Here is a 10,279-nt window from a genome sequence, read left to right on the forward strand (position 1 = left end):
CGGAATGGGCCATCCGCCCCCCCGGGGGCAGCGCGCAGCTCGCTGTAGCGTCCTGGTCGTCAGGGCGGCTGCCCGGGCAGATCTATTAGTTTGTCATGGCGACAGGAGCGTTTGTAAAGACTAATCTCGGGGCGTCTGTTTGTTTATAGGAAACAAACGGGTTCTGGGGCAAGGAAAACGATGAAATTTGGTTGCCTTTCCTTCCGACAACCCTATGCAGGATTAGTTTTAAACAAAGTCAAAACAGTAGAGACTCGCTGGCGTCCTTTGCTAGCAGACTACAAGAACTGCACCATGGCTATTCATATAGCTGTTAAGGACTGGGAAGATGAAACATGGAGAGCAATTCTTTTGCATAGGTTTGGTATGACACCAAAACAAGTGCAAGATTTGTTGGATAAAGGGGAAAAATTTGGCAGAGGAGTTATTGCAGGTAAGCAACCTTGGATTATATTTTCCAAGCAAGCTTTCAATCCATTAACTTGCTTCAGTCCAATACACATCTGCTTTACACAGTTATGCTCATTATAACATTGCTTTAACACTTACTTTGACGGAGTGGTGCCTGAGTTGTGACTGGCGGGCCATTTTGATTCCTTATCACTGTAAGCTGAGGTCCGCGAGGGAAGTTGTAAATACAATTTATTCTTTTTCATTGTGTTGGAAATGTGAAGTATCTTTGACCTTTAGGATAAAGAATTTTAGTCAGGCCTCAGTTTTTAAAATACACTCACTCTACTAAAAACTTAAGGCTACAACTCTAAAGTCTGTACAAGAAATAAAATTGATTTGTGCTAACTTGTCACACAGTAAGATAGTATAAAGTGGGTTGCATGTTATTTTGTCGCATGATAATCAATGTCAATTCCACACGTTTTTGCATTTTGAGCTTAGGAACTCTTGCTGAAACCATTTTATAGTACTCATAGTCAAGTGAAGCCATGACGTTGCAGTGCTTTGCATGTCACGTTAAGAGTATTACATAAATCCTATTTCAGTTCTACAAATGCTCCATCGCTCTTGTTATTTGGGCAGTGTAGAAGTTTGTTTCTGTAACACAAAGTTAGGATGGAGTGGTATTTCTTTGCTTATATTGTGCTGAAATACAACGTATGTTGCTGCACTGTATACTTACAAAGTTTTTATCCAGCACTCATTTTTGCACTATTCTTATAGGTGTCTTTTGTTACACCATCTATCTTGCATTCTCATTTGAATATTTTTAGCTATTCCTGCACAATAAATTACTTCTATCGCATACACCGAAAAATTGTTGTAGATCTACAGTGCTGAAAACTGTTAGGTACTACATAATATACAGATTTGTAACCTTGACATAAATCGCACGCTAAATTGTAGAGTAGGTATCAAAGCTTCTTTGATCTTTATTTTAATGTTTTTAATCATTAAGCAATATAGAAATTCCCTTTCGTGACATTAAAAGGGTTCCAGAGAGCAGGAATTTCCATGTAGTTTAATGATTTTAAAATGTTAATAGAATAGTGTCCTGATAGGAGCAGAGAGTGTTTTATTTTTAGTGAAGCTGTTTCAAGGCCAAATGTAGCTCAGGAGTTTTGGTAGCAGCTGTATCTCCTTAGATGCAGGCTTCTTTTAACAGAATTCCAGATCATAGAGTTGTGAATGTTGTAACTGCATGCTTCACGTGTTCTTCACCGACCTAAGTTCAGTCACATAGGCCATCTTCTGCAGTGAATGACGCTGGTTTGAGGGGTGCATGCTTCATACTGTGTTCTTCTGGTAACAAATCAGCTGTTCTGTACATCCTCTGGGAGGTTTACTTTTGGAAAACTTTTCTCGAGGAGATCAAACAACCAACTAATTTTATATTTTAATTTTATAATACAGGACTAATTGACATTGGAGAGACATCACTATATCCAGAAAACTTGCCTCCTGAAAAGATTCTGGAGCTGGAAAACAAAGCTGTCCTCAGTAATCTAGAACAGAAATACTTGACTGTTGTTTCAAATCCAAGATGGCTCCTGGAACCGATTCCTGCCAGAGGGGGAAAAGGTGTGTGGCAGGTGGACATCCCCGAAGAATTGATCCCTTCAGAAGCATAGGTGTTGGCCCTCACTATTATTTTTCGTGCCTAAATGCAAACTTGTAATTCACAAGTCAGCATCTTGAATATCAGTGAGTTGTTTAGGACTCCCTTCCAAAACTAATTGTTTGAAATAGCAAATACACTTGAAGAACTACTCTTTTGAGGCAAAATAAGATATAATTTTTATGACCATTACTGGAAATTATTAATGGTTTACTAGATTTTTCCTATATATGTGATTTTTTTTTTAAAGACATGGTTGAGGTATTGTGTGCCAGTTTAAAATGTAAATACAACCATATTATGATGCATGCAACCTCTGATTATATGAGGAAGAGAGAGTTTGTAGGACCCTTCAGAAAAATGGTGCTTGAAAGCAGGCTGCCATCATTAATATGACATCCATCTCACAGCCCACTCCTAACCTTACATTTGTGGGATCATTGAGAAAGAAAGCATCTGAGATAAGGCCAGTCCTAGGGGCTTCTCAAACAGAGGCAGAGATTTGCTGGACAAAGTTTCTGTGCATGGTGTGTGTTATGTGCTGTAAATGTAAAACTTCCAGAAAGGACCAGATTTTCCTCATTCACAGGTTATGTATATTAGACATGCATATGATGGGGGGAGCAGTCTGCAGTATACAGCTCTGTGACCCAACAGCCTGTGTAGAAAGGCCTTTATTGCAAAGAAGGTGCTTGTACAAAATTAAGTGAAGTGAGTATTATAATATTTTTCTGTCATTTAAGATGAAAAATATTAGTAAGCTTTGAAAATCTAATATTGAATTAAAGACAAATGTGAAGAGTAACAAATAGAAGTCACTAATTTTGGCACTTCCAGGGTTTTTCAAAATTCACACCCTGCATTACAATGGAAATCCTTTTGACTTTCTGGAGCAAAGCCCAAGGGCAGGCACAGGCATGGCCATAAAGAGAGGACAGGACAACTGGCAAAGGCTTTGTATTCAGGTAGTTTATTGGAACACTTAGGCAACTATTCCCTTGGACTATGCAGCTTCTAAAAGAGCTGTGGAAGGTACCTAGCATGCCCTGGGTTGGGGTCCAAGGCCATTGCCTGCGGGTCCGCTGTTTGGACCACAAGTGCAAGTCGGGCAGTGGCAGTACGGTGGAGTTTGGCCCTGCGGTGGCCTTGGCATAGACAGAGCAGCAGCTGCTGCCGGCACAGGTGGAGAGGTGGGAGGTGCCAGCTCTGGCAGAAAGTGACTGTGGGGCACAGCCGGCACGGCGCCTCCAGAAGCAGCACCCTGGGCGGCAGCCTGCAGCAAAAGGGAGGGAGCCAGAGGACTGGGCTTCTCCCCGCCTCCTGCTGCCGCAGGGTCTGAATGTGTCAGAGCAGCAGTGCCTGCAGATGTAGAGGCGCGTCTGAGTCGGGTAGCTGCCTTGGCACGTCGCTTGGCAGGTGCCGTCTTCCTGGCTGCAGAGGTGTGCATGTTCCCCCTTGGACCTGCTGTGAACGGACCGCTCTCCTCCTCGAAAGTGGTTTCCCACGCAAGCTCAACATCTGGTTTTCTTTTCTGGCGGTGTGCATGCAAATCCATGTCCGGTGAAAATCCTGCTGGTGTTCGATTTTTTGGACCAAACCTTTGCTTATACTTCAGTAGCAGATACAGAAAATGTCTTTGAAAATTCGGGTTGTAGTAGAATTGAAACTAAAAAATGGAAAGGAAAAGAGTTGCCACCACCTTGAGACTGGAAACTGCAAAGATACAAGAACTAAGAATTTTAATTGCAAAAGAGAAATGTGGATACTAAAAAGGACTATCGGGGGCGTTCTAAACCTGAAGTTTAGGCTGAATAAAATGGTGCGATACAGTCCTGTTAATAGTAACCAGTATTGTGGTTTTACCGCTTGGTAGCAGAGAAGTGCAGGATTTTCAAAAGCATACAAACTGATTTAGAAACCCAAATACCATTACTTTTCAGCAACTTTGGCATGGAATGGACATGTACGTAACTATATGATGCTGCCACGTACCTTCTCAGCCTCCAGCAAATGCCACAAGAAAGCTGCAGATCTGATACAGCAAGTTACTTAGCAAACACCAAAAAAAAAATCCCAATACGATGAGAATATCTTTTCATTTTATGTGTTCAAAGTAGGTGGAAATAACCAATGTATATTTTTGTATATTTTATCAGCATTTCTACTACTCAGAAATGCTACCTCAAAAACTCCTGAACATGAGCCAAGAAACAAAATGACAATCAGAACATTTGCTACCGTCCTCATCTCCTATTAGTAAAGGCTTATTTCATTGGAACAGAAATCTGTCCCACTAGAATATTCTGAGAGTTAGTTTGCATGTAGAGGATCCAACATACCTCCCTAGCTGTTTCTTCTGCTAGCAAGTCATTGCGTGAGCCCGATTTTGGAAAATCCCACAGCTTTCTGGTGAATCCGTACAGATGGAGGTGATGGATGAAGTTTTTCATGCTCTCACTTTGAAAAATTCTCAGACGTCCTCTCCTTGCTAGTACTTCCTCTTCAAACAATTCTTCATGAATCACTACACACTTTCCATTGTCACCCCACCAAATGGACTCAAACCGATCGCTTTCAACAGTGTCCCAAAGCTTCTTCAAAAAGCTGAAGCGTGTAGAGGCATCGCCTTTGCTCAAGCTCTCCTCAGATGAATTCAGATGCTCTCTTTTTGACCAGGGTTGCTTAGTCGAAGTTTGTAAAGACCTTTCTTCTATTGGAGGTCCAAGGGCAGCATCACTAGCTGCTCTTCTGTCACATGCTGGACAGAGAGAAGAAGTCGAGCCTGACGAATCAGCTCCCTTGGCCAGAACAGAATCACATGAAGTTTCCGATGAGGAAAGCTCCATTTTCAATTCTTTTTTCTCAGTTTGAGTAAATTTTTCAGCTGATCCCTAGCAGCTAGACTGTCCTGTCAGACAGCCAGCTGAAAGGAAGTGACCAACTGACTGAGAATCCCAAGTGAAAATTCTCAAACACCCATGCTGCGCTGCTGTGACATCACAGAGCAGCATCCCTTTCCTAGTGACATGAAACAGCAGCGGCAAGTGTTGCTTTTCATTTACAGATTTTTTTTTTTTACTCGAGGCAAAAAGTAAATAAAACTGCACTGAAATTTTAAGTGTAGTGATAGGACAGTGCTGTGTTGGGTTTCAGCCAGTAGCTGGTCCACAGGGAAGAAGAGAGAGGTCTGCAGCGCTAGGAATGAAAGCGCCACATCTGTGAAGTTTTTCAGGTGTGCACCTTTCACACATGCAGAAATGTCCATATGCTCTTTGCTCTTGTCTCATTGCCGTGCTAACACGAAGGAAACATGATCCACGGTATTTAAGCTACCTAAACTGTGAATTCACCTAAACACGAAGAGCAGCTGCAAGGATGTGGGAGTATCCAACATCTGTTGTTACACTAAACCTATACTGGAGTATAGGTTTCAAAGAGTAAATTTCTCTAAAGCACCTGAAGTCCAAGACAATCTGTCAAAGGAGGTCTTTCTTCAAACAAGAAAATGCTGTACCAACACTGATGAGTTCCTATCTTGAAAAGTTTAATCATTTACACCAACACAAAGTTGGTAATGAAGACCAAGCTATGATATTTATACCAGCTAACTGACAGCTGTAAAACCTACAACTAATGTTTCTGGCATAGACTGCATGCACAACAAGAGGGAACAGCTTATTAAACAGCCGGTCTAATGAGAGAATGGTGTACATGCTGCTCAAAGAATTATTAACACATGAAACTAGAAAAGCAACAAAAGCAACACTTAACTCCCAAGCTAGTGCAAAAGTTGAAATACTTACATGAAAATTTACATAGCTAACTCAAAAACTTCATGTAAGTTACTATACATTCTACTTCCCCCAAAAAAAGCTTTCCAGTCTTGCCTAAGTGCAACACTCCTGTGCCTCTGCAGTTAAGACAATGATTGTGGCTGAACAGAAAAAGAAGTAAAGAGGTACTATACTAAGACATCCCCAAAGCATTTAAAACAGACATAGAAATCAAGTGTATATTTAGGACCTAAAAGACACCTGGAATAGCATAGGCATTTCATACAGAGTTTTTAAAAAAATACTTTTAGATAATACTTACACTGTACATGACAAGACTTTTAAACAATATATTACACTGCTAAAACGTTCATATAAATACTATACAGGCAAGCGTGCAACCAACCCGTTAGGAAGGTTCACAAGTTACACCACCACGTATCTCTGGAAAAGCTCTCAGATTATCTTCAAGATCTGATTTGTGTAATCCAAGCCACTGATTCAGCAATACCTATTTTAAAGTAATTGGGACAAGGCATGAGATGAAATACATTTATCTTCTGATTCCCAGTTCAGGCTTAATATGCTACTGTGATCTTAATCTGGCATATCAATGTTTAATTTGGGAGGTGGAATCACATATTTTCCAGGACTCTGTGTAATGACCACGCCAGTCTTTTTTCGAAACATTGGTGCAATTTTTGGTGGCTCAGGCAGTGGTGTTTCTTCAGTTTCCTCATTATCTTCATGATGAAGATCATATGAAATATTTCCATATTCTCGTAAGAATGGGAAGATTTCAAGCAGGAACTGGCAAAAGTCTTTGCGAATTCCAAACCACCCTAAAAAAAAAATCATTTCCCATTAGTGCAGAACAGAACCAAAATGTAATTAAGTGAGCAGACTATGCAATCTCATTTAAGTTCTCTTGACTGTTTGCATATGAACAATATAAAATTTGTTAGTGCTGCTTCTCAGTGTGTTACTTACACCTATCATATAATATTAGTTCAGATAATATACAGATATACATACAGAATATATACATGTATTTGCATGCCTCTGCATGTCTGTACATGCATGTCTGTGTGTGTATATCCATATGTATAAATTACAGCTATACTACCACAGCAAGAATCCATTTCATTTCACATGTTAAGCAGTGTCAGGTCACATCAGTCCACAGAGAAAGAACACAAAAGACTCTGCATCTCAATCAAAGTAATCAGTGTCACATGGGAAGACATTCATGCCAACTTTTGTTTGATACATATAGGTTACAATACCAGAGGGAACGTGATGGCATAGGCAGACACAGATTAGTAAATGTATCTATTCAGTATTCCCCAAATACTTTTGTTGTTAGCCAAATATGCGATGCCAGGAGTATCTCATCCTTGGTATTACCTGCACTAGATTAGAAAACAGTACACATTCTGTGTTTGTCATGTATTTTGCTATATGCAAAGACTTTGAAAGAGAGCATTTAAGTAAGCAGCACTTGTAATTCAGCAGATGGCACTCCTCTATTAACCAATACCAAAGGTCAGTGTTAAAAGGAACAGCCTGCCCACGTTAAGTCTTTCCACTGAACGAAAGCAAGGTATTAAGCATTTGCCAGGGAAGATCCCATACAACCCATCTTTTTGCAGAGATTATACTTCATGGCCAACTAGTGTATTCCGCTTAGCACTTTAACAGTGGATTTTCATGCAAGTCTTCTGAGGCTCACTTCAAATGAATAGACTTTTTTAAAAAATTACATAAATATTTATTAACCCTACAGAAGAAAAAGCAGACATGTGGCTTTCCAAAAGACTAACTTGGCCATAAATTATCGAGGGCATGCATTTAAAAAAAAAAAAAAAACAAACACCAGTAACAATTTTCCATACAATAACAATATAAAAGTAAACTAAATGTATGGAGGTAAGCTTAGTCATGACCGAAGAAAGAAATTCTCAATATATTTCACAATCGGACCAAAAATGAAGTGAGTTTATATAACAAAACATCACAGCTGGTTCCTTTCCACTCTGAAAAATCCTAACAAATTTTATTGCCTTGTGAAAAAGGAAGACGAACTGCAACATGGATGGGAAAAGCTACTTATCTGCACTGGTTCAGTAACTTTACATGGCTGAAAGTGCAAATGCTCCTTTCAGCAGTGCTAGCTGTGGTGGGGATAAAAGCCTAGTAAATCTACACTGGCCACTCAGGCAACTGAAGTTACAACTAAGCAGCACAGAGCACTACTTGGCCAAAGAGGAAAGAGAATACTAGTCCAGGCTACTAGGACAAATGCTAATTAAAAATGGTAGGTGCTACATGATTTTCAGAACCCAGAGCAGAAAGATCCAGTCACGTCCCGTGAGAATGAAACCCACGGAAATAAGGAAGGATAAAAGTCTTAAGTTACAATTAAAATCCCATTGAGATTTCAAGTTGAGTCCAAGCAGCAGCCATGCTCTTACAGGAAAAAGAAAAAAAAAAAGGCAAGAGACACTATAACCACTGAAAACTTAAAGTCTCCTGAAAACAATAATAACAGACACATCTGAATTCGTTCATGAGAGAATATACACACAAAAGCCTGTTTTGAAAATACAAAACTTAATGAAATACATTTAAGCCTTGCATTTCAAGCTGTTTCCATGATTTTTTAAATACTTACAGTGATTTCCTCCTTTTTGTCCAAATGTTGTGGCCATTAAAGTTATCAGTGAAAGCCAGAGAGGAACAAATATGGGTATAAAAGAAAAAGAATTATGCCCATCCAGTCTGTGCACTAGTAAGATCTAAATGGCAAAAAAAATATACAATGTCAGTTTAATTGCAATACCCACTTTCAAGCTTCTTAAAACATATGCTGATCTCAGATCTTTAACTTCACACATCCATGAAGAAAAACGGCCTCCACAGAAACAGTTACAGTTCCAATGTGATGCATATTTTACTCAAAAAACTTTAAAGAAACATAGAATTCTTGGGTTTCTTTCATATTTGCTGTTAATATTTTATTCTGAAACAAAAAGCAGTACTTTCATTTTAGTAAGTTCAAAAAGAGACACAGCAACATTCATCACTCACTGAAAAAAGAACAAGATCCATAAAACTCGCTATGCTTTTTCCTACCTCAAATGTGAGCAGTGGAACTACAATGGTCATCCAGCTGACAGCCATTGTTATGTGCGTCCTCCTTTGCTCAGCAATCACATCCATAGAGCGCAAGAATAGAACAGACCATACAATGTAATAGAGCACTACTAGACACAGAAAGGACATCAAGATCCACAGTGGAACACAAACAACCTGAAAGAAAAATAAATTAACTGCTTTCCCCCCCACAACAGTGATACATTTTTATCAGTTTGATTTGTTTCAGGTGTGGGTTTTTTAAATAAAGCAAGTCTACATATGAAGTCTAAACAAGAAAAAGAAATTCAAGTGTGATGCTCTTTAACTAATATAATCTCTAACAGAAAAGCTTCACAAATCACATGCACTGTTATGAGCCGTATCAGCTCTTTGGGATTCCTCAGTTAGCTCTGTAAACCCCATCAAGCTGAAACAATTTAAAGTTAAGTCAATGTAGTTCAACTTTAATAAGACTTCTGTGATTTTATGTGGGCTCAAACAGTATTTGAAATAGATCTGAGCAAGTATTTTCTACACTGGACACCTTACTCGAAATAGTTTCTAAATTAGAACCTTTTCCTAGTTTTTTGGAAAATAGAAAGGACAGTCATAATCATGCCAGATCATCAGTTTTATGATAGTTTACAAAAACTGTTAAACCCTATGTCCTGACCCAAAGGGACCAGGGGTGGAGATTACAACAGAAATACCTTTAAATTGTTGTAACCCGTGATTTGAGTCGCACATTATGGGAATTACTGTAGCAGGAACCCCTTTGTTGCTAGCCAGGCTAGGAGCAAGGGGAGGAGTTCATTGCAACGTTAAACCCCATAACCTGGCCCAAAGGGACCAGGGGTGGAGACTGTAATGGATATACCTTTACATTGTTGTAACCCGGGATTTGAGTTGGATGTTATAGGAATTACTATAGCAGGAACCACCTGAACCAATGGAGGACAAGCCTTACAAGAAGCAGTGCAAGTGCAGCAGTGACCCGACCTGAGCTGGCTTTGGTGCCCAGTAACTCCATGCAACACACCACCTCTCCTGTCCTGAGTGACCACCATAACAGACGGAGCCCAAAGTCATGGACTAGATGAACTCAATGGACATTTTGTGGACATTTATGGACATTTTGCAGACATGTCACAGGGGTGGTCCATAGACTAAGGGAATGATATATCAAAGCACGGAAAGGGGGTGGGTGAGTAATGAGAATGTATTGGATAGTGTGGGACCTGAGCATGATGTAAATGGTATGAAATAAGGGGTGGAGAATGTGCTGGTTTTGGCTGGG

General features: G+C 39.8%; 2 protein-coding genes across 4 annotated transcripts in view; one reads left to right on the plus strand and one right to left on the minus strand.

The window, feature by feature from the left end:
- Nucleotides 1-164: 164 nt before the first annotated feature.
- Nucleotides 165-10,279, plus strand: part of LOC103922933 (chromosome unknown open reading frame, human CXorf40B) — a 700,660-nt gene continuing 690,545 nt past the window's right edge. Inside the window, exons 1-3 of one of the 2 annotated variants that reach the window (XM_009331163.1) lie at nucleotides 165-433; nucleotides 1,867-2,777; nucleotides 4,012-4,082. In XM_009331163.1, the coding sequence (XP_009329438.1) occupies nucleotides 181-433; nucleotides 1,867-2,084 (471 nt within the window). In that variant the 5' untranslated portion in view covers nucleotides 165-180 and the 3' untranslated portion in view covers nucleotides 2,085-2,777; nucleotides 4,012-4,082. Of the gene's footprint in view, nucleotides 434-1,866; nucleotides 2,778-4,011; nucleotides 4,083-10,279 lie in introns of those variants that run through there. The other variant, XM_009331168.1, reaches the window with a different exon arrangement.
- The window catches only part of TMEM185A (transmembrane protein 185A), a 10,434-nt gene continuing 5,753 nt past the window's right edge, over nucleotides 5,599-10,279 (minus strand). For both annotated transcript variants that reach the window (XM_009331143.1, XM_009331151.1), the window contains exons 4-6: nucleotides 8,980-9,156; nucleotides 8,519-8,642; nucleotides 5,599-6,686 (exon numbers count right to left, since the gene is read on the minus strand). In XM_009331143.1, the coding sequence (XP_009329418.1) occupies nucleotides 6,442-6,686; nucleotides 8,519-8,642; nucleotides 8,980-9,156 (546 nt within the window). In that variant the 3' untranslated portion in view covers nucleotides 5,599-6,441. The remainder of the gene's footprint in view (nucleotides 6,687-8,518; nucleotides 8,643-8,979; nucleotides 9,157-10,279) is intronic.

Source organism: Pygoscelis adeliae, unplaced genomic scaffold (genome assembly GCF_000699105.1).
Source record: "Pygoscelis adeliae isolate BGI_AS28 unplaced genomic scaffold, ASM69910v1 Scaffold100, whole genome shotgun sequence".
Taxonomy (NCBI): domain Eukaryota; kingdom Metazoa; phylum Chordata; class Aves; order Sphenisciformes; family Spheniscidae; genus Pygoscelis; species Pygoscelis adeliae.